This window comes from Nicrophorus vespilloides, unplaced genomic scaffold (assembly GCF_001412225.1).
Source record: "Nicrophorus vespilloides isolate i.1.1-1 unplaced genomic scaffold, Nicve_v1.0, whole genome shotgun sequence".
Classification (NCBI taxonomy): Eukaryota; Metazoa; Arthropoda; class Insecta; order Coleoptera; family Silphidae; genus Nicrophorus; species Nicrophorus vespilloides.
Genome location: NW_017096219.1, coordinates 48,395 through 72,744, shown reverse-complemented (window position 1 = coordinate 72,744; position 24,350 = coordinate 48,395). Strand labels below are relative to the sequence as shown.

General features: G+C 34.0%; 3 protein-coding genes across 3 annotated transcripts; 1 reads left to right on the top strand and 2 right to left on the bottom strand.

Moving 5' to 3' along the window:
- Positions 1-925: 925 nt before the first annotated feature.
- LOC108556321 (alpha-actinin, sarcomeric) lies at positions 926-10,750 on the bottom strand. Its single transcript, XM_017912383.1, has 13 exons — positions 10,416-10,750; positions 4,977-5,211; positions 4,243-4,578; positions 4,056-4,141; positions 3,571-3,663; positions 3,276-3,506; positions 2,917-3,215; positions 2,584-2,863; positions 2,402-2,530; positions 2,099-2,183; positions 1,807-2,038; positions 1,323-1,731; positions 926-1,249 (listed from the first exon to the last, which is right to left on the bottom strand). The coding sequence occupies exons 1-13, from the start codon at positions 10,533-10,535 to the stop codon at positions 1,091-1,093; spliced, it is 2,694 nt and encodes an 897-aa protein (XP_017767872.1). The 5' UTR covers positions 10,536-10,750; the 3' UTR covers positions 926-1,090.
- Positions 10,751-19,080: 8,330 nt separating this feature from the next.
- Positions 19,081-21,530, top strand: LOC108556329 (calcineurin subunit B type 2). The gene is made up of 5 exons (XM_017912398.1): positions 19,081-19,180; positions 19,353-19,392; positions 19,971-20,147; positions 20,209-20,330; positions 20,770-21,530. The coding sequence occupies exons 1-5, from the start codon at positions 19,178-19,180 to the stop codon at positions 20,938-20,940; spliced, it is 513 nt and encodes a 170-aa protein (XP_017767887.1). The 5' UTR covers positions 19,081-19,177; the 3' UTR covers positions 20,941-21,530.
- A 1,004-nt stretch (positions 21,531-22,534) lies between these two features.
- Positions 22,535-24,342, bottom strand: LOC108556316 (protein angel). The gene is made up of 6 exons (XM_017912376.1): positions 24,177-24,342; positions 23,881-24,101; positions 23,454-23,827; positions 23,252-23,391; positions 22,937-23,192; positions 22,535-22,883 (listed from the first exon to the last, which is right to left on the bottom strand). Exons 1-6 carry the CDS (start codon positions 24,250-24,252, stop codon positions 22,709-22,711), a joined length of 1,242 nt encoding a protein of 413 aa, XP_017767865.1. The 5' UTR covers positions 24,253-24,342; the 3' UTR covers positions 22,535-22,708.
- Between the last annotated feature and the right edge of the window lie 8 nt (positions 24,343-24,350).

Sequence of the window (24,350 nt, the reverse complement as noted above, 5' to 3'; positions counted from 1 at the left end):
TAATATGGTTTTATATATAAACCGCAAGGTCAATGAAATTTCATAAACAGGACGTTTATTCATGTGGATGATAAGATCATTAAATGCTGATGAAAATCCGTTAAATAACGTCTAGGTGTTAGTTACATCGATGTTAGCACTTTTGATATTGTTGAAAGGTCATTTTCACGATACGATAATGGATGGAGTAAACGTGATCTTTACACTGATGACCGTAATTTGCACAAATAAAGAGACCAGAATCGATTAGTTCGTCGAAGTGGGGGGGTTAATTAACAAAACGCAAATGATCTTGGAATAACATATTCTTTGTACTTTGGTATCCAGACAAGAAAACAATATGATAAATATTTTTATATAGCAGTATATTTATAAAGATGTAGATTTTCAGAGCATTCCACCTTTAAATGCTCATCTCATAAAATATAATTCAATTCAACAATAGTTCTTTTTTTTTGTTGGTTGGTTTGTTTGTTTGTTTTAAATAAATAATAAAGAATCTATAATATGTATATCATCTTGTGTGTAGTATTTGAATAGGCAAATAATATGTATGTATATATATATTAAATAATTATCTTATATACTTGATTTTATATATTATTATTATTATTAAATCATAATAATTCAACCACAAACATAAAATGCTCTATAATTTCTATACAATAAAATAAGAAGAAGAAGCAAACATTTCATCAAAATAAATTCCAAACGACAAACAATATCATAGAACAAAAGAGCAGTTTATGTGTATTAAGATTACTGTACAAATTAAAGAAAACACATTTTCTTGGTGTACTTCAAGAATAGTACATTCAAAGATATATAGATATATATATATATATATTTATATGGTAAAGAAAGTAAGCATAATAAAAATTAAATAAATAAATATGTAAAGAATATGTCGGCTCTATATATTATGTTTTTTTTTGTCGTTCCTCTTTTTATGTTTCTTTCGGTTCATTTCCCCGATTTACATGTATTTGCTTAAATAAAAAATATAGGATAAGATTTTAAGGGCAATCATGCGAGACAGTTTCATTTCTCGACATTATGGCAATTAAAATGTGTGTCGCAATTGTAATATTTAAAGGTCAGACTCTCCGTACAGCGCCGTAGAAAAGGACATGTAATCCAAAGCACCGGGAACGGCTCCAGCTGCTTTGTATGGTGGCATACGCTGGATGCAGTATTCGGCTTGATCTGGCGGCAATTCCCTTCTCAATTCATCAGGTAGAATGTATGGCTGTGAACATAACAACAAAACATGGATTAATGATATATAAAAGATACAATCATTTGACATTGTAATATCATACCTTATCGGCTGCGAGAATGCGGAAGCTGTCGATGACCTGTTCAGCTGTATCTGTGTCGGTGCTCTCCCTGGTCATGAAATCGAGGAAAGCGTCAAAGTGCACGAAGCCACTGTTGTTGGGGTCGACGACGGCCAAAATTCTTTGGAAATCGATGTCACCTTGTCTATCTTTGCCGATCGAATAGCCCAGAGACACTAGGCAAGATTTGAATTCGTCAGGAGCTAATCTGCCGGTTCTGTTCTTGTCGAAGTGGTTAAAGGACGATCTAAATTCATTCAATTGCTCTTGCGTGATGCCCTTAGAATCGCGAGTTAAGATTTGGTTTTCAACTTCGTTGATGTTGCGATTAATCGAAGTCAAGAGCTGCTCCCAACCGACACGTAGAGTTTCCATAGTGTACTGAGTGTACCTAAAAAACGATCGAATTATGATTGCATTAATTTTTGCTTCGTCGCAAATAAGTATTCGTTGATTAATTAATTACCTGTTCTCGAAAATCATACTTTCTTGGACTGCTTGATGGATTTTCTCGAGTTCTTCGATATGCGGTTTGTACGCGTATACACCTTGTTCGTATTCCTTCAAACGATGCAATTGATCTTCCAGAGTACCGTGAAGACCCATTCCAATAGCAGTTACAGCATCCAATTGACGTTCAATCCATGGACCGACAGCGTTTGCCTTCTCACCGAATTGGCGACGCAACATCTCGTTATCTAAAAAAAAATATAAATATAATAATTTTACAAATATACAAATAATAATTGTATACGTACTTTGTTGTTTCCTAAGCTCTGCCTGCAGAGTAGCATCCCTTTGTGGCACCAATTGCCTAACATCAGACCACTTCCTGGTTAAATCCTATCAAAAATACAAAACGTTACCATCCAAATCTTAATAAGTATTTTCACATCGATATATATATAACGACAATAAATGTTACCTCTAGATTGCCAGTTATTCCTTCCTTAGCGGCACGGAATATTAATAGTATTTTAATGCATTACTTAGGGAAATTTAATCTGACCGAGTATCGAAATTTTATCATAAAATGTTAATAGAACAATTTTAAAACTTACATGGGCAGTTAAAGTAGTGTAAGGATTCTCCAATCCTCCAGGAACTTGGTGTTGTTTGACGATCGATTCGACTTCCCTCACTAAACCTACAATGCTCTGGAACTCTTTATCAGCCTCTCCAAGAGTAGCCTGAAATTGTAACAGATTATAAGTATGACAATTAACTGTTGAAAAGAGATTACCTTAAAGTGAGAGTGAGCATCGATGAGACCTTGAATTTCTTCAACAGTGTGGACAATGAAAATATCCACAAGATCTTCGCGGGTTCCATCTAACCAGTTATTAAATGGAGCAGCGCGCTTGGCGAATTCCAAATGTAAGATGTCGATCTTCTCGAGAATCCTCTCGGCATCATCCAGAGCTTGGCGACGACGCTGGGTCAGAGCTCCCAATCTGTCCCATTGATCGCAGATACGTTGACAACGAGCGTTGACGCTGACGCTATCATGGTACTCAAGAGTACTGCAAAGATAAATGATTAGTTTAAATACAAAGAGGAATATATAATAACTTACTTAAGTTCCTGAGCAATAGCAGCGATCTGCTCAACACGATCTTGATGGGCGGCCAGGTCAGACTCGAAAGCTTCGTGCTTCTTTTTGAGAGCCTTGAGTTCGTTGAGACGGCATTGCCTGAAATCTTGGCTTTGAAGCATCTCCTCCTTTCCGCGGGTCCATTCCTCGTGAGCATCAGCTTTATGCTTGAACTTTTGAGCCAAATGCTCCAGACGTTCCAAGCGCATCATCTCAGAAAGCAGCCATTCCTCGAAGCTCTTCTCGGCTCCTTCCAAACCTTTCCATGCGTTGGCAATATCCTAAATCCAAACAAATGATGGTTTAGTAAACGTTTCAAACACACAACTACAGTTACATACGGAAACCATCTTTCCTTCGGTAGGCATGTAAGCTGGCCTGTTGGACAACCTGAGTTTGGTTTGCAAGGTGTTGAAGTTGGTCTCCAACTTGGCTTTCTGCTCAACACGTGGTGGTTTATGTTTGCGCCTGTAAGTGCGGTATTCTTCTAACTTCTTCTGAACACCGGCTAAAGAGTTATCAGTTTGGCGGGATCCTAACCATGGCATGGTACGACGGATCCATTCCAAAAGCTACAATATTTTTTAACAAAATGTTATTGTTCGTTTCGAAACATTAATATTGAAATGTACTTACGTCGCTAGCGAGTCGTTCGTATTCCTCCATGAGGCGTTCGTTCTCTTGATTCACTTTCAAGACTTTGCAAATCCTGTTGGCTGCAGTTTCAGCCTAAAATTATGATATACAAATTGTAAGTGTCTTATTCATAATTATGTAATAGAAAATCGGTGAGTTTCAAACATTAAGTGCTAATTTATAAAATATGTTATTGATTGCAAAATCACCTTTTGGATGCCAGAAAAGCAATGGTAATACGACGAAACATATGTCATAACAGCTCGTTCATCAGGCATGGCCGTATTCTGTAAGTCTGCATGCAATCAACAATATTAGTTAAACACAACAACAACAACAACAGTTAGTTTATAAAAGTAAAATAGAAAAGCGACATCAAAGTACAAAAAAAAAATGGTTTTAGTTATGTTTCTCGACATTTTTTTTGACAACTATTATGCAAACGCTCTTGTATTATTATTAAACATATTCCACACATTTTCTACCTGTTGCGCTCCTTGGAACGCATGGTAGTAGCATGACACGTAAGTCATGATTGCGCGTTCGTCGGGTTTAGGAGTGTTGATCAAGTCTGTAAATATGTTTAACATACGACATTAACAAAATTGTTCCGACCCTCTGCTGAAAAGATGATGTTTTTTTTTTTAAAACGATTGTATAATGTGTACGCACCATCAGGATCCAACATTCTCGGAATGTCGAGGTATTTCTCGGCAACGTCGAAGGCAGTGTTGAGATTTTCCATTGGATTATCCTTGGAAAGTTTGCTGTAATCAATGAGGTCGGGTCGGTGCCTGTGAATAAGAGCACAGAAGGCCAGGCCATCCTTAAAGGACAAATGGAAGTTCTGTACGTTGACGTTCTTGTAGGGCGCGGTTTTGCGCTGGCACCACAAGAGCAATCCTTCCTTTGCGGTCATCTCCTCGACGGAGATGTCCTGGATGGCGAATCGAAGAATGATTGTCCAAATCATACCAAGAGTCATCTTTAAGTTTCCATCGACGATTTCTGCAAAAAATTGAATAACAAATGCGAACTCAATAATAAGAAAGCAATTCAATTGAACGATATGCGAAATTCAGATCTCGGAATCATGTTGAAGTTCTGCCTTTTAAATCACAATAGAATAGAAACGCTCTGAGAATAGCTTTGTGATCTGTATGTAGAACGGATGAAGAAGAAAAAAAAACACACACACGGCTAAAAGTACATCGGTCGGAAGAGGAAGTCCCGCTATTATATAATATATGGTTTATATAAACTAAGTGATAACAAGAATGAACATCAGCAATAAAAGTATATATATCGTTCAATTCGGTGCGTGTTTGTCTATTTGAACAAACTTTACTATTCATTATATTTTATACATGAAAAGTAATATAGAAAATAATGTATTACATTTGTACCTTCTGCTCCAATAGAGACTAATTTGACGCCCTTGCTTGCGATGTAGTCAAGTGCCTTGTTGACATTGGCGATCTTGTGGAAACGCATTTTTCCGCGATCCGGTTTAGGCAAGGTTTCGCCAGAGATGACTTCCAATAGAAGCATCAGTTTCAGCCCGTTGCGGAAATCTTCGTCGATGTTATCGATGCCGGTGCCGGCTTTGCGAAGATGGCTGTTACACCATGCCGTGAACGTCTGAAACAAGAAGCAACAACAACACACATAAGTAAGTAAGTAAAGTAAATACAAAATAAAAACAGGTATATGTGATAATGGGTTTTTCTCGAGAGCGTAACATGTTTTCTCTTTTTCTATTACCTACGATAGGCACACATGCATTGCGGTGTCAGTGAGCCATCATGCATCTGCCGCGAGCCAGCATGGTTACTCAAACTTCCAGCAGAAAATAACAGAAGAAATAGCTGTTAATTCTTCTAATTAATACATTCCACCTGTATAACCACGGTTCCAATATTTAAAAACATACCACATATCTTCTATATGAAAATAATAACTATGTTAATACATTAATTCTAACTTAGTGACTCAACGGGAGTAAATGTTCAATTTCTAATTATAAAAATCAATATATAATAATAAGTAACATTATAGTATAACAACGTGTGCCCTATATAAGACATCATTATGACCAATGTACATGGAATGTTGTAATTACATCTGATAATTTAATTAGTAATTAATCAAGGTCAGAACTACTACAACTTGAAGACGCTACTGCCTCAATCAGAAGACCGGTATTATATGTATCTTTAAAATAATATCGCCATGGTCAATATTTTATTTAGACGACTATATGAAATAAGATTGAAGGATATAGACCATTGGAAACGGAATTGAATTTGGGTCAATATTGCACATCTCTAAGAATAAGTCAAATCAACATATGTCGTTTTAGGACAAACAAAATTACGATCCTGTACAACAACAACCAAGAACCAAGAGAATGTTGTTAATACGCTGCCCGTTCGGTATGTGGACAGAGTTAACTGCAAAATCGTATCGGGCGCCTAAAAATAAGAGGAAAAACGGTAGCGGCTCGCCTATATACAACATATGTATCTCTCGCAATAGATGTGTATTTCCGGATTCGAGACACTCGTCTTGAATTCTCTAACCGGACCCGAATTAAATTTATAAGAATCCAAGGCGACCCGCGGCTTTACTTGAATTATATGACGCGACCTGACCTAAAAATAAGAAGAAATAATTGTAACGGTATTGAAATATCTCCAGACTCTTTTTTTTTCTAACAAGTCCTACACGTATTGACAATTACACACAATTATATAATATAAATTACAATAAAAGACGAGATGTCTATAAATAATGCAAATGTTTATATAACGCCATAGCTTTTTACTAGTCTCCATTCTCTGATGATCCGCGCACATTTCCTTCCATCTGTGCGGGTCGGATAAGGTTCAGGTCATTTAGTTAGAAAGTTAAACAGGCCGATCACTCAGACGAATCTTTATCTCACTACGGTCTATTTCTTATTGCTAATCATCGAATCCAATAAAACTAAAACTGCTGCAGTAACAGTTTAACTTCATTGTTCTGAACAGTTGTTGCGACCGTGAATTATATATGATATTTCTGTCACGAGTGAAAGGTTCGTGCATTTTTCTGTTTGTATAAAAGTAGTAGATACCAGATCAAAGTATTTTGGTCTTCATAATTCTATGAAAATTATTTTTATAACTTTTATACGCATTATAAAAATTTGACCTAAATACATCAAACGCGTAGAAAAATTATAAAAATATATTTATTAGCGTCATAAAAAATATTGCTGTAACTTCTTGAATTTCAAATATAAATATCTTAAAAAAAATTATTATAATTTACAATATACATTTTAATAAATATTCTATTATTTTATATTATTAGAATAAAGAATGCGATTTTCAGTTTAATTTTAAAACTAGTTGATTAACATCTTACTAATAATAACTGTATGATATTAATAAGTAATTTGACGAATATTTGAAAACGATTAAACGAATTTTGATCATTGTTTACATTAAGCGAGAACAATACATCGAGAGTGGTTCAGGGTCATATTTTTCTCCGAGTTAATTAAAGAGAGTTTTGGATATTTCGTTTATCAATTCGCGAAACTGGGTCAACGTGGACTTTTATCGTCACGGATCGTCATGCAATCTGTTGCTCTTCATTAACATTCTAAGCTAAAATAAAGAAGGAAATGGAATTCCTTACAAAAAAAAACAACAAAATAAAAAAATGTGCACGGTAACAACATATACGAGCATAGATGATAGATAGATTTCCAGTTTTATTTGTAAGTGGAATCGAAAATGTGGATTCAACGTGACACACATGCTGCTTGCTGCTGCTGCCGAGAACGGGTTCCGTTTGCATATTAGAATTGAAATGGACCGTTGCATTTCGAGAGGAACTCAATAAGTGATGTGTGTTTCGTGATCGAAAGTAGTGAATCGACTCATTATGAATATGACTAAAAAAAGGTGGGCTGAGTCAACGACGAAATATGTTTGCTTGTTTTTGAAACAATAAACACGGCCTGCTATATCGTATCGGGCAGGTAATGGCAGTCGTAAACAATAACAATGCCATATTAACAAAGGGGAAAAAAAACAATCATGTTTGTACAATTCGATCAACGTGGAAACAAATTGCACACACTAATGATATTATTACAATCACACACCAAGCCTACATATTTGTGATGCTAATGAGCGCTGCTGCGAATATTCGCTTAATTATAATAAAATCAGCGATATTTCGTTCGCGAGGAATGGAGATAGTTGAGCCTTCGGAGATCTAGTGTATTTATAGTACCAGTTATTTAAACTATCCATTCGAAATCAAGAATGATGCTGTCGCTATCTACTGTCTCCAATTATTTATGGGTCAGATTTTGCGAGGTTTAATTTCGGAAGCGGGAAATAATATTCGAAGATTTAACAAATATGAGCGTCGACTTGGAGAGCATCGGCGCGGCGCGCCGCTTGAGATACGGGCGTCGGCGCGGTTCTAGAAAAAGATAACAAAACGATGGTTTCGTGGGCGGGAGCGAGATGGACTCATAGGCGTCGGATTTCCAATGACCAAACATGGTTTCGGCGGGCGCAACGGCCGCGATTTGTAAAATATTCCTGAATCGGATGCATCTGTACACTCTCGACGCTGGACAACGAAGGGCAACACTTCCGGTAGGCCAGGATCCTAACTTCCTAATTTCGTAGATCTGCTCTTATTTCGAACTGGTCGTTTTGTTTGTTCCGAGCTAAGCAAAACCTGGTAGCTATTTATATTGGAGGTACAGAACACCCACGTGCTGTCCGCAACGAATTATTTTTATAATGCCCCAGGCCTAAATATATATATACACATACGTGTGTATAACGAAAAATTCATGAACCTCGATAGAATCAAAGATTTTTCCGTTATGAATTCGATTGAAATAGATTCCATACACTATAAATAAATGAAAATTCACTTTCGCCCGGTTCTTCGTTACCATGACGCTATTGGGTGAATAATAATAATAATAACAAAAGAAAAAAGGTCGCAGCTGGCTAGACTTATCGTGCGCATTTTGCAATTTAAATATTTCAGATTTTTGCTGCCCCTTTGCGTAGTAGAAACCGCGAACGTCAGTGTGTGTGTGCAAATAACTTGGAAACCTCTTGCGCGCATGAATCATATGTGGAAAATGCAAACAATCGGTGTTGTTTTAACCTAGAAAAGAGGTGATTATCATCATCATCATCATGGACATATTTTCTTTCTTTTTCCTTCCAGTAGAAAGTGAATGAAGCGTAAAACTGAGACAGTTAAAAATACTTTGAATTGGAAAAATTTGACGTGACGTTATCGAAAACCAGTAAAAATTCTTGGATTATGAGTAACATGCTCCGAAAAAGCCGTCCCACTTATTTTCACGTCGCCCCATCTCGCATTAAACAGCCATATTATTTCACACATCTCTGGTCTAAATATATATATATTTATCGTAGTATATAGTGAAATGCGCGAATTTTCCTTGCAGTCTAGGATCAAATTAAAGAGCGTTGTCCTCCAACGAAAAGAAACGTGCTTCGAATGCGATCGTCGCGTATTCTTCTAATGCCTTCATCAAGAATTTGAAGAATAATACAAAAAAAAAACAAACCTCGCCTAGTTTATAGAATTTTAACGAGAAATAGCAAATAACGAGTTACTGCTAGTCCTTATCTACTAATAACCACCTAGTTTAAATAAAACTAGGTAACGAAATAGCATTTAAATATCACTATCAGAGCAAATTTTCTTATCTATGAAATCTTGAAATCTAAATATATTTTTCTCCCATTTGTTGTATACATATTAAAAGTTCGGTATTACGAAACAGGTGGATGTAATTGATCAAAACATAATTAAATAAACAAACAGTCTAATTGCGTTCAGTCCATGGAGCGAGCGAGCGAGGCGAGGCGAGTAATATAATTGAATAGAAAATAAAAGCCCGTCTCCTCTGGAAAACTATTTAAAAAACGCCAACGATTTTGGCCCAGTGCTAAATTTTACAAAAACATTACATCACGCGTAAGGACCCAATGACGAACACTCACTCCCTGGGATTCACCAAAAATAGTCCCCGTGCATATTATGTTACCTTCGAACTATGTTGCCATATTAAATTCAATTTCTTGCGATTTGCGGCGCTCACCAGTTGGCGCGTTCGAATTTGCTGGTAATTGTGCGTTTCTTCCTCTCATTTCTATCTATCTATCCATATTCATTTTCCTCCCGCACTTGTGTAATAGGATACACGGATTACGGAGCGGAAAATATGAATACGAAATTTACTGTGTTTAATATAACTTTGGATGGACAGGAATAAATCGAATATGACTATTAATAATGTTCCAAACATTTGGGGCCTAAAAATTGGGCTTTTAATATCGAGATTTTTAAAAAAATAACGAAACCCAAGTGGAAACGTTTCAGCTGGCAACGTTGCTCCCCCTTGTTGTAGGAGCGAGTGTGTGTGTGTGTATTCGAGTGCGTATAGTGTGGGTAACATTTATAGAATTTCATTCAATAAATAATGACGCTCTAATTATGTCATCTGGCTCTGCGGGCTCACGAAAACCGAGGTTGACGTTGGGCTTGGTTCGCACCGTAAGGACTTGCGAGTGCTTTGCACTCACCCCTATAGTTGCGCAAGGTTAGGTGCTTTGTTTACAACGAACAGCAGCAGCAGCAGTTACTTTATATGCAAAGGGACATAGGGGGTGAACTGTGTGTGATGGTTGTTGTTCGATACCATCTCTTTATCGTCACCCCCTTTATTTTTTGAAATAGGAATGAAGCGAGCTCCTTCATCTCCTTTCATTTATAAAAATTACCTTTTTTTGCTGTTTCTCCCAAGCTGGATCCAGAAGACCTTCCCTTTCCCATTCCTCCTCTTGCTCCATGTACCCGTCAGCCATCATGCCGACGTTGTTGTATCCATCGGTGCTGATCATTTTGGCGGTCTCAACACAATCTTTGTTGGTTCGTTTGGTTGGAAACCGATGCCGGCGTATCTACAGTTGTAGCTTTTCGTATTCCCAGCAGCAGATCACACGGCAGCACAGAGAGCTGCGCTTCGTTTCGTATATGAATTCAGAGCCGTGCAACAGCACACGACCTCACACGCACCTTACCCCACTAGCTCGAACCCGACTGTGGCGAAGGAATCAGACGCTCGACTGTTCGATGCACGCATGCGTCCCGAACCTCCTTCTATATTATACACATACGTAAATACACATACACTTTTGCTATACATTATTTATAGAAAAAAATAATATAAATATGTGAATAAATAACTTCGCCTGTAACGAGATGCAAGATCTTCATATTCACACATCACACAAATATATATATATAACACGTACGCCATTCAAATCGGCCATCACTTGCTTACAAATATATATCAACTTATTTTCGTCAAACAGCAAAGAAATAAGATCGAGCAGCTAAACTTCAAAAAAAAAGAAAACGATTGCAAATACCAATCTAAACGAATTACACTCATTATAAGATTTTCGCTCATCGTCTGACCTAAAGCTGCTGCCAAAAGTTAAGCAACTATAACTACAAGGATTGGTGACTGGTATCCTTCAACCATTTACTTAAATTAAACTTCTTTCAACTGAAATTGAATACGTTATCAGATATACCTTCAGATCTTAATACCTGTTGCGCCTGTCAAAATAATAATAATAATATTTTTTTTGAAATTCTTAATCTTAATATAACACAGATTACGAGCGTCTTTTAATTTATAATTTTCTATGTATAAACCACAAATATCGTAATTTGCAAGAACTTGCCATAAAAAATAGGTCACCTGGGTAACAAAGTCAAAACAAATAACAGCTATTTACACACACACGCACACGCAGACACATTTGTGAACATGTTTAAGTTAATTTATTTTGGAAAATCACAGCTGTTTTCGTTTAAAGATTCGAACGAACAAGAGCGCTGCATTAAAAGTCGCTAATCTGAAGGTAATAAAATCTTATGCATCCACCGCTTCGAAAACTTTCTAAAACAACGTTTTCACCAATAAAGTAATTTTCTTTTCCTACTATTTAATAATAATAATAAATCTATTGAATAGTACGTGAAAACTTAGCAATTTCTGAATGCATATTTACGTCGCTTTATAAGAAGTAAAGTAACTTTAACTTCAACTACTTGTGTTGTAGAGAAGCACAAATTAAGAAGAATTCCACTCTACATGAAATAAAACAACATCAGCTCTAGCCTACTATAAATTATATAATTCATTTTGATTTATAATGCATACGTTCGAACGATTTACTGTTACAATCTCAGTAAAAGCGCAATTCTAATTTCAATATACGTGGAAATACTTTACTAATCATTCAACACCTATTTGCACAATTCCTTGCATTTATTATTCCATTGTTTGTTTGGTGTTTACTTCGTTTAATGCAGTTTTATTTGCAAAATATATTTGTTGCGTTCAAAAATAAAAAAATGAATTTAAAGAAACTGACTGGCTAAGTTAACACCTACTTGAATTATAAGTAACTTATTGTTGTTTGTTATTTTTGGCTTCGCCAAATGTTGTCGTTTTTTGAAAATAGAAAATAAACTGGACGTGTTTTTCTTTGGTGTTGTCAATAAATAGATCAATCACGTAAGAGTCAATCATAGTTTTGCTCTTGGTTATGAGATAACGTAGATTAGTTAAGTTGGGTGTTATCTTCAGAAATTGCATGATTTGTGTGCATTTAATCACTCATCAAAGTACCGAATTTCTTGTTTCATATTTCCTAGTTAGACCAAAAACCATTCATATAGTAGTAATCTATTTCAATTCATTTAATAGACGTGATTTTTGGAATTGTGCCATTTATTTCTAACAAAATATTAAAGTTGTGGTGTGTAATAGAAATTTGCTTCAAGGATATGTTCGTAACGTAAATTTTGTTGTCGATATTCATCAGTTGTATGAAAAATAGGTAAAAATTGAAAGAAGAAATTTGATACAGTTTAAACAAATCTGTTAGTCAATTTTATCCTGATTCATTATATCGCAAAGTAAAGAAACAAGCAATATTGGTAAATTGAAAACAAGTTTTCGATTAAAGAATGTTTAAAATTCCGAATTAATCTATAAATAATATCTGACCGAAGTTCGAATTGATTGATATTTGTGGTGCGAGTATGAATTTAATCAATTTCCTTGCGAGCATCTTAAAAATTAAACAAGAAATGTAATTATAACAGAGCGTAAGTAGCTTTTTTCTGGTTTGTTTGCAATAACAAAATCTATTTGAAAATCATTAAATTGTATTCAATTCAACGGTTTGCGAAATAGTTGACCTTCATCCATACTCGTTACGTGATAGACTGTGTTATCTGCACAATGTAATACCGGATCCACGAATTTTTCGGACTCGCCGAATTTTTCAAAATTAACAGTTTTATGAAACATACGTGAATCATTAGTTTAACATCGGAAATAGATTGTGTCATTTTATAAACAAAATAATATTAAATAAGCGACAATTATTCACAATAATCAGGATGTATTGTTTGAGTTATTAATATTGATTAAACATTATCAATAAAATTACTCACTGTTGATGAGTAAATAACAAATATTGTCTTTCTAATAGAGTAACAAATAGTGTGTGTATATTATTATTATCAACTAAATACTATAATTGTAAATAGTATTGAAATCTTATTGAAAAACGATAGATTGTTAAGCGAAACTTCATGTTTAGAGGTAAAATCTTATGGGAACAGTCAACATGAAGTGATTGTTTGTACATTTTATAACAATTGTATAATATTTTCTTCTACTGACCAAATATTTTCTTATACAACTTTGTCCAAGATATGGCTGTAATTATTTTTTAAATATTTATGTATTTACTGTAGACGATCGTTAAGTATACATATTTAGATAATAAGACTACTGGGGCAGACAGACCAATAGTCAATAGACCTTAATAATCTACTTGCTTCCAATACATTTTAGCGAATTTTGATTCAACAAAAGTATCAATACAAATGTTAAGTTTGCATGAATTATATTAACTCTTTTGAAAATATTTAAATTGTTTGATATAAATGCAATGTAAAGCTAAATTAATCTTAATAATGAGCAGATTCACGATGATAATAAAGCTTAAAATTAAGTCCTGGTTCATTACTTTCAGTAGCTCCTTCTTAATTCAGTTTTATTTTAAATTATCTATTCTTAAATACGAATAAGTTCCAAAATTTCCGGATTTTTACTCGTATAGTGAAATTACGATAATGCCTTCCATGTCGGAGAAAAAAAGTAAAATTTGGTCTCGATTTTTAATGATTTTACTTTTCATATCAATGGTTCTTTTCATTCTTTGGCTTTTTATTCGGAGACATGCAAGTGTTATTAAATTTTGCACAAAAAAAGAACAAATAACATGTCTAATCACAAACAACACTAAGAATGACCACTAACACCAGGAACTGTTTTCCAATTCACACACGATGAAGTGATTTTATATTTGTTTATATTACTTGTATCAATTCGGGGACTTGTTGGAAGTTTCTTTATACTTTCAATATTTGTTTATATAAAAAAGCGTACATAGTGTGTTTATATATTATAATAATAATGGTTGGACACAATACATTTGTGTTTTGTATTTACAGAAAACACGAATTATATTTGCAAAGTATAGTCAAGAATACACATAATATGTGTACACAAGTTTTGAAGATCCTGGACTTCTCTTCTCATCGTCGCTCGTTAAGCGAGTCATTTTGCTCGTTAAGCGAGGTTCCACTGTATAAATAGAAGATGTTACAGTTTAATAGAAATTCCAAAATTGTATTTATTTTTGTATAATTAATAAAGAAATAATAATCAGTTTGAAGCGTTCATTGCATTGAGAAATATACAAAATTATCTTACACTAACTTGTAATATATTATAATACAATAAAGGTATTATTCAGAACTTCTTCAGTTTTTGATTAATTCGCGGATTCCATTTTCTTCCTAGCTTTGTTGATAACAAACTGCTACATCGTATTATAGTTGCGGCGTGGTATCACGTAACATAATGTGGTGGCAGCAGAAGCTTCTGCCTTTCAATGGATGCAATCTACATTCAATGGAGATAAGAGAGTTGTGTAGTAGCGAAAGAGATGAGCCTACAATCATTATTATTATGATGATGTGCGGTGTGCAATATATTGTAGGAGCCGCATCGACTCACAACACACCATGTTCACTCGGCCCGGTATTGACATGCACACGATACCCATTTGCTACGCACTCATTGAACCAAATGCAAACATTTCACACGACACCACACCGCAAATTTTACCTATATAAAACCATTGCACCGATCCATGGTTTGTACAGTGATCTCTCTTAAACAAGAACCAACAAATCCAATACGAAAAACCAAGATGTCCAGTTGTTGCCAAGGTAAGTTTCTCACAAAATATTTTGCTTTTTCTCCATTATTTTTTTTACAAACTTTTGAAACATTTAATCAACTTTTCCAATACTCTTTATTTAACATATTTTTGTGTCTTTATTACTTATAGTTTAGTTACAGAATGCCTCTGTAAACTTTATCTCTTTCGGCATTTATTCTCAATGATTATCAATCTTCTACTTCTTGTAGAAGTTACATAGCTTATTTATTTTCGTGTAGCTTGTTAAAACGTATTTTCTATTTAAACTTTTGGCTGGTTAATCGACCTTGCTTGACTAATTTATGCTCCGTTGAAATGATTTTGTCTACCCATTAAGAGTAATTTTTGATGTTTACTTAAGAGGTCCGATACGCTTCGGTAACTGTCTAGCTACCAAACCGAATCTTTTCACGACCAATGAAGCAAATTCTACTGTCGTCGTAATTGATTGCCTAAGTCTTCACGGTCCAAATTCACAGATTTCTTCGCTATTTTCAACATTCCACCTTATTTTCCAATAAATCGCTTCTGACAATAACACGAGTCTCGTGACTGACAACAACAACAACATGATAAAAGGCAGCAATTAGCATTTTCCAAAATGTATTTACGCGTTGCCGTCAAGTCAACTGAAACAATTGCAATCGATATTAATTGCCTTGTTTACATATTATTTCAGATACCACCAAGGTCTGCAAAATGGACGAAGCGAGCGATCCATCGTGCTGCGCCAAAAAGGAAGATATGCTCACGATCCATTGCGAGTGCAAATGCAAGAACACCAATAAATCTGAATCTTGCAACTGCAATTGCATCTGCCAAGTGGACAAGACCAAACTTATGTCGGCTTCTGGTGTGGTCAAATGCAAATGCAGCTGTCAGTGTTAAGCTTTTGTAACTTCGCAACTCGCTTACGTTGAAACATAATATAATGCGACTCTTTTGTACATTTCAAAGAGTTTATTTTTTTAAATTTAAATTATGTAATCGTCTTTCGTTTCTTCAATAAAATTTTGTTTTAAATATAAAAATATTGTTTTTCTAACATTTCATTATAATCACAAACACAATAATTGAAACAAACATAAAAATAAATACAAAAGAAAATGATTGATATTCATTGAAAACTTGTTAATGTACTTTTTCGTTAACAAGTTTTCAGTATTTATAAATGTACATTGGAACCTCGTTTAACGAGTTTAATCCGTTCCAAAACATCCGGATTTTAACTCGTATAGTGAAACATATTAAAAATACACATAATATGAGCACACAAGTTTTAAAAATGATGTAGAATGCACGAAATTCGGGACTTCTCTTCTCATCGTCACTCGTTATGCGAAACATCGCTCGTTAAGCGAGTCATTTTTCTTACAATTAATTTTGCTCGTTATGCGAGGTTCCACTGTATTCCAATAGAGAAAGTTATCATAACTACTATAAAACTATAGATTTAGTATGACCTATTTTATAATCTTGTTGATCTTATCTGTTTCACAGGATTTATCTATTTTGATTTTTTTTACAATCTTCTAATGTTTGTACACAATAATATCGATTTTTCTTAATAATCTTGTTCAAATTCTACCGATTTTTATACAGGTTTAATTGAAATTATTGCTACAAGTATAAGTTTTACTTCAAGGTACAAGTACAGTGTAACTTTTCTGGTAAAACATGATTTATGAACGCACAGTTTACGTTGCCAATATTTCTTATTACTTCACAGCAAATTGACATGCACGATTTATAGTCGGGTAGGTTCATATTTCAGCAAATCGCAAATGTTGGGTAAGTTTGTAAAATATTTTCTAAAGATAGTTTTACAAAATTCAATGATTTTTCTTTTGGCAAGCAAACGCAATTATTCATAATTGGATTACATAAAACTTATTAAAAAAAACCTATTAAAAAATTATTATAAAATCAACGTTTCTATTTTAAACTTATGTTAATGTTAACTGTTTAACAGATAAAAAAACTTTTCAGTGCAGTGCAGTGTTTCGGAATGTTAGAACCGAATGAATTTATACATGGAAATATGTTTAAACACTTGTAATTGAAGCAGATACATTTGATTCCTCCTGAAATCAAAACGGATCTTTAAATAGTCTTGTATTTTAATTTACTTCTGTTTACGTTCCTGAAACTACCCAGATGTTGAATAGCATAAATGGTGAGATGATCGGAATAAAAGTTCTGCATTCATCCACCTTCTTTCATTTGGATGATTCATCTACCAAGCATTTTTTTCTTCAATTTTATGTACAACTTTAATTATAAACAAATGTGAAAACGCGTCGAGTAACAAACAAACTATTTGTAGATACTATTCATAAATATATATAATTGAGTCTATTTATATGTTTTTACCAAATCCAAATTAACAAAATAATGTACAGTCAATACTCGATCGGAATGCTGGCATTATTAGTGGATGAACGATTTTCATTTGGTGATGTTACAGAGTTCACTGTTTACACTACAATCTATAAATACGCGGCTTCATGTAATAACGGTTTAGAATGGTTTCGTATAACAAAGAATTGAAAATAGAATCTCTTCGGCTCTTCGTCCAGAAAAATGCACGACGTTTGTATAAACATGTTTTCTCCCCTGTGTGTGTGTTTTTCGAAGTTCAACAAACCGTTCGTTTCTTTTACAATTATTTACTTTTCTCCCGGTTTAAAAATAATATTTGGTAAATGCTAATTTTAAGCAATGCACAACCATGGTAAACAACATTTGAATAATTAACACTGATTGCAATTGAAATATTTTCAAATCTTAGAAGTTTTTCCTTACTACTGTCCACAGTGGCGGAACTTCAAAACTTACGAATCTCATATAAAATCCTTCATAGAAATCTCATAGAATACATTTTGATATTTACTTGTCTCTAATACATTCTGAAACAATCATTTCCACGCAATTATAAAGACGTATTCTGAGGACACTCAAATTCCTTTTACTTATTGAACAAAAGCCTTTTTACCTTTCAATATAGGTAAAAATTCATATAGTCCATAAAAAGATAGGAAGACTGGAAAATCTTATAAATAAAATCAATCGTTTTACAATTGGTCAGAAAAAGAATATAAATTGAACATTATTTTTATTCTGTGTAACATTGAATTAGAAACTCATGGTTAATATTCATATTAATTTGTTGTTCGTAGATGCAGCCAAAGTGTACAATTAATGTAATCATGATTAAATAATTAATAATAACAACAATATTTCCATTTCCAATATAGAAACAAGAAAATTGTAAAATGAATATGAATTATTGCATTGACTGTAGATCTTTCCTATCATAGTAATTAATAATAAGTCAATTGAAATGTTATTTCTTTTAGTGTTTATAGATTAAGAACAGCCACAAAATCTATCAGTAAACGAACGGTACGAATCGAATCTGTTATTGGTCGTAGAAGAAAAAATGCGACGTAATTCTGTTAGGATAGTAAAAGAAATGCTGCTGTGTGTTTCATCTTGTCAATTATGACCTCGTCCGAAGAACGGTATCAACCAGCAGATAAACGATGAACTAGATGTTCAATTGTTTTTCTCGTAATTTCAAATAGATTATTACAAAAGAATTGAAGAAAATCTCGCAACGAAAGAGTTTTAACAATATTGATTATTTATAAATATGTAAGTTTTTACGTTTCATGGTTTATTCAATGCTTCGTTTATGATATATAACGTACGTGTGCGAATGATTTCTTAAAATAAACAATAGGTCTTTTAAAATGTGTGAATAATAACATATATTTCTTTTTTGTTTTATTAACATATATAACGTTTCCTTTAATAATGTTCTATTTTAGTCTGTTTTGGCAGCTAAGCACCATAAGCGCACCACAGAGAGCGTTCTTAATCCATGATTTTGTTGCAGTATTTATATAGATGATGTTGCATATGGATCATAGTGTAATTGAAAAGTATCGATGAATTGATGGTGAAGGTCTGGTTGATTGAGTTTCAGGTGAAACGATTGTCGGTCAGGGATTGCGTACGCCTATGTACTTGGCAAGCAACTAGCGCAGCGCGCGGTATTCCACCAAACCATATGCACTAGTCGAGTTAGTCTATATAGTGCTTTTGACAATTGTATTTTAGTGATATTCCATAAATCTAATTAAATATCTGCAAATATGGTAAGTAAACAATTGGAATAGACGAAAAAGATCGATCGCTAGATGCCCTCTTATCGTATGCAGTGTAGATCGCACATCCAGACAGCTGAATCCCCCCTGTTAGAGGGACAAGCCCATTTCACTAAATATTATTTTGCAAAGAAACAAATGTTTTTATATTGATTATTTTCAGGGTAACGAAACCTCTCTACCCATGGAGCTATGCTCAAACTGTAAGTGGAATTAGATTCTCCTTGTTGTGCATATTCATCTATGTGACTCTTAGGATTAGGCAGGTTCATGTGCAGGATTAAAGGGAACATATATCATCAACCTACATTTCGTAGAAAATCGTTTTTTTTTGTTTACAATCATTTACATATCGCGATGCTATCAATTTATAAACTTACATTTCGTAACTGGACTGAACAACATATCGCACATGCTAAATCTCAACATTATTGATTGTTTACGTTTTATTGAGTTTCGTGCATTAACGTTGCCTATAATTGATATAGTTAACAGAACCCGTTATAACATAGACGTGCGAATCGCACTTTCTATATTGTAGTGTTCTCTATATATTAAAATTGCGAAATTATTTCTACAATAACATATATCTAGGTTATTGAATGTAGAACGCGTTCAAAACACTATTATCCTGCAGGTTAACGCCGTACCTGCTTCATAGTAAAGGCATGTGTTTATTGATCTCTTCATGATTTATTTAATAAGAAACACATCAATATTTCTTCTTACATGTACAAAATTACAAAAGCCCAGAATTTCAAACGGAAATGTATGATTTTAGTTGACGCCGATGAAATACGTCGTCTCGGGAAAAGATTCAGAAAATTAGATCTGGACAATTCCGGCGCGTTGAGCATTGACGAGTTCATGTCTCTGCCGGAGTTGCAGCAGAATCCGCTCGTTCAGCGCGTCATCGATATCTTTGATGCCGACGGCAACGGCGAGGTAGATTTCAAAGGTGAGTTGTGGCAGAGATCACCGCGATTCTCGTGTCTATAATCTGCACGCACTTGTTGCAGAATTCATCCAGGGAGTATCGCAGTTCAGCGTCAAGGGCGATAAGCTATCGAAACTGAGATTCGCGTTCAGAATCTACGACATGGACAATGATGGGTACATTTCTAACGGGGAATTGTTCCAGGTAATATTCCGTAGCTTTAGCATGCACAAGTATTTTCAGTTCCATTCGATGGTAATAAAAAAATCTAGATTTTGCGCGCGAGCGGTGGGCGTTTAATGTTATCTTTATTATTCATACTTAACATCTGAAAAGCAGATTTTTATGGTCGACCATAAAACCCCCAACATTCGTCATTTAACATGGACAACCGTAGTTTCCTACATTTGATCAATAAGTCATTTAATATTTATCTGCACCGTCTAAACTCGAAGGAAACCAATACTTCGTAACGTTTTTTAGTAATAATTTCGGATTTTACTAAGTAAACATATGTTTTCTTTGAAGTAGCAGCAACACAATTACATTTGTATATAGATGATGCAATAAATGATATAGCACATTGTAAATAGACACTTGCTGTGCTTAAAGTATTATACTTAAGTTATTTTCAATTATTTAGGTATTGAAGATGATGGTGGGTAATAATCTCAAGGACACCCAACTACAGCAAATTGTAGACAAAACCATCCTCTTCGCTGACAAGGACGAAGACGGAAAAATTTCTTTCGAGGAGTTCTGTTCGGTCGTTGGAAACACCGACATCCACAAGAAGATGGTAGTCGATGTTTAAATTCTCTGTTAATTTTTTTTTCTTTGTTTATGTTTATTTCTTGTTATTATTTAATTATTTTTATTGTTTGTTTGAAATTAACACCATTCTTTTTTTAATTTATATATAACCGTTTCTTTCGTATAAACTATCACTAAATGTACGCAACAGAAGATGAAGGAGGCAACATCAGATTAAAAAAAAACAAAACGTAGTTAGTATGTAGTATATATATATATATATAAAATGAACATTAAAAACAGTTTAATCATAAAAAACAAGCTTGTATTAAATGATTATTTTAGGGTTGTGCTTATTAACAGACATCACGATTACATAACTATTATATTATAAATGCTTGTAGAGCATGGATATAAAAGATAATTAAGAAAGTTAACGTTTGCGCTTGAATTATTATATTGAATAAAAGGCGGAATCGTGCCATTACTTAACGGATGCATATGCGGCATATTTGAATATTTATTATAGGATAAAATATATCTTAATTAATAATATTAGTAGAGGAATTATATTAGTAGCATTGGAGTCTATTGTTGGCTTTTAAAAAGTAAATTTGAAACAAACAAAAAATGAAAAAAAAAAATAATGCATGTAAACCTTGCTATTGTCTTAAAAAATAGTATATATATATACATATGTAAGTGCGTGTAAGTGTGAATGAATGTCCATTACTAATTTCTATGTGTTAAGTGTATAGAATTACCACTGACCGGATTGAAAAAATCAAGTATTTAAAGTAAATAGTAATTCGCTTATAACTTAGTTATAAATAGAGAGAGAGTAATGTACTAGGGGTTGTTTGGAATAAAACGCCTTTCGTCGTTCCAACTACGTCCTCCGGTAAGTGGATCACGGTGCACGATCCAATCTTACCATTGGACATAGTTCTTTATGAATTCATGGTGAAACGGAACATGTTGAAAGTTCCTCGCGCTTATTAATCTGTTTCGTTTACCAAAGGAAAATGCACGAACTTCGCGAGAGGATTTGAACATACGTCCTTTGCGTAAAACAGTTCATACTAATTTCGAATATGAAGTAAGATCTCAATTCGACGTATCAAATTTGAAATTCCGCAAAGGGAATTGTTTGATGCAAACACGATGTTGATGTTCTTCAATCCTCCTGGCGATGTTCAACGCGATATCTCTAGTTGTTCAGCGTTTGTGTTTGCAAACTTAGATTCTATCATTTAGTGTTTCTGCAATTATAATGCATATAACATATTTATATATATATGGGACAGTTAATCCACTCGCCTCTTGTATAAAAAAAAATATATATATGTAATTGTTCTTGTTTTGATTTTATGTTATTTAATAATAAAAAAAAAAGTTCACCTTTCGTTCATATTTTATTTATATTTTTTTTTTCATAGAAACATTTTTCAGCTAATTCTCAATCGACACTGGTAAGCAAAACAATATATTTAACTAATTTGCACGTAAATGCTTCGAAATAATAACAAACTCATCGGTTTTGTAATGCACAATCTACAAAAAGTGATGATGTTGGGAATTCCAATGGGATAAAGAACAGTGATTTTTATAGTAACAATTTATTAACTAAATTTGTCTTGTAGGAAATTAAAAGAACATACCTTTTTTTTAAAGAAACACGTAAACACTAATAAAATTCTCACATGGCATCATTTGGATGTCATAAAGATACGACATACAAATTGTAAATGCTTCAAATAAATGCAAACAACGAAAAAATGAAAACGAAATATAAATATATGTTATAATATATAATAAAAACTGACAATTTATAATATCAATTTGAACTCGGCCATCAGCGATAAGTGGTCGGAACCTAAATTCTCATTAGGTATTGTCACTGATGGCAATTTACTACCCACTGGTAGAGAGTATCTTGAGAGTAATACAAGTTTGTCTTCTTTAAAGTGATTCTTGTTTGGAGACTTGGAAGCGTTTCTTCCGCTACAACCGCAAACAAATACAAAATGGGAATTATATGTATCGAAATATGTTACCTGTAGAAAATATAATCAACGGTTAACCATCTGTTTTGATATGTTGTAGCTTCTGCACTTGGATTATCGTATATACTTTTAAATGCAAAATTGTGAGTCAAATAGCCGGTGTTGAACAGCGAGTTGTTTTCTTTCAGATTATCTGTCGCTTGCGGATAATCTCCGTGATGTAAATGCACGTACTTCCTTTGCATTTCCTGAGACATGTACGGTTTTTTACGTCGAGCCGCGACTAGTCTTACATGCTGGCAATTATCTAGTAAAAATAATGTCCGTGTAACAATAGATAGGCACAGAGAATACTGAGAAACTCACCAGAAACTCCCAATTGATATGGTAACAGGCCATTCTTTTGCACATTATCGAATGGGCACTTGGCCGTCAATAAAAGTCGCACCGGTGCATAGTTATACATAGAATTAAAATCGCCCGTTATTATTACAGGTACATGGTGACTATTTAAAAGCAAAACAAAGAAGACATTAATAATATCAATATACGTTTGAGAATTACTTACGAGACGTTGAAAGATACCCGATCGATTTCAGCTAAAAATAATTGAATTTGTGCTAATCGAATGTCGTGACGATTGGGATTGTAAAGTAAATGTGTGGTCGCGACAATAAAAGAGCAGTATTCGTATCCAATAGGCGCGAACTTGGCAATCAGTCCAATATTGTCTTTATTCAGGACACTGACATTGGGTTGAAAGTACTCTACCGTTTGAGACTCTATAAGCGTAAACAAATTCGAATTATAGAATATTGCACAGCCGTCTGGACAGTCCCCCGTTCTCTTTTTATAAAGGATAGTGTTGTAGCCCAGTTCAGACAAATACTTTCTGTAATAGGAATCCAAATGATTTTGTTGAACCTCTTGCAAACACAAGATCTACAATCATATAATTATATGGTTTCGAGCCAATAAAATCAACATGTATTTACATCACAGTTGTGCCTCTTGATTTCATTGTAAATCTTTTCAAACCGAAAGTTCCACTTGAGGCATGATTGTGCATTGTCCTTGTAAAGATTTCGGTGTCTTTCCAACAGATCTTGTGCCAGTACATTGTAAGACATTATCTTGAATGTAACAGAATTTTCACTGGGTTGTCCCCTCGATCTATTCACTTGTTGCCATTGTCGAAAATCAGAACCCAATTTCTCTGAAAGAAAAATCAATTTAATTATCTCTCTCTCTTATATTATTAGGCGAGTAAACTTGAAGTTGTCACTGATACCTTTCACAGATAGATCTTGTCTAGTGAGGGTCGATGCATTTTGAAATTTACTTTGTGTTGTTTGCGGGAAATCCATCTGATTATTCAAAACACTGCCCTGAAACTGTTTCTTACTGTAAGCCCGACGAATAGAAACATCTGGAGCTATCAACAAACGATTATTTGAAAAAATAG

What these genes read in the sequence shown, in the direction of transcription:
- LOC108556329 (XM_017912398.1), top strand. An exon ending in CGGCGAGGTAGATTTCAAAG is followed by an intron (nt 20,148 to 20,208) that starts GTGAGTTGTGGC and finishes CACTTGTTGCAG; the next exon opens with AATTCATCCAGGGAGTATCG. An exon ending in CTAACGGGGAATTGTTCCAG is followed by an intron (nt 20,331 to 20,769) that starts GTAATATTCCGT and finishes TCAATTATTTAG; the next exon opens with GTATTGAAGATGATGGTGGG.
- LOC108556316 (XM_017912376.1), bottom strand. Translation starts at nt 24,252, where the DNA reads ATGGATTTCCCGCAAACAACACAAAGTAAATTTCAAAATGCATCGACC. An exon ending in TCAAGAGGCACAACTGTGAT is followed by an intron (nt 23,828 to 23,880) that starts GTAAATACATGT and finishes ATATGATTGTAG; the next exon opens with ATCTTGTGTTTGCAAGAGGT. An exon ending in ATATCAATTGGGAGTTTCTG is followed by an intron (nt 23,193 to 23,251) that starts GTGAGTTTCTCA and finishes TATTTTTACTAG; the next exon opens with ATAATTGCCAGCATGTAAGA.
- LOC108556321 (XM_017912383.1), bottom strand. Translation starts at nt 10,535, where the DNA reads ATGATCAGCACCGATGGATACAACAACGTCGGCATGATGGCTGACGGG. An exon ending in GAGAATGTTGGATCCTGATG is followed by an intron (nt 4,142 to 4,242) that starts GTGCGTACACAT and finishes ACATATTTACAG; the next exon opens with ACTTGATCAACACTCCTAAA. An exon ending in ATGCTCACTCTCACTTTAAG is followed by an intron (nt 2,531 to 2,583) that starts GTAATCTCTTTT and finishes TTACAATTTCAG; the next exon opens with GCTACTCTTGGAGAGGCTGA.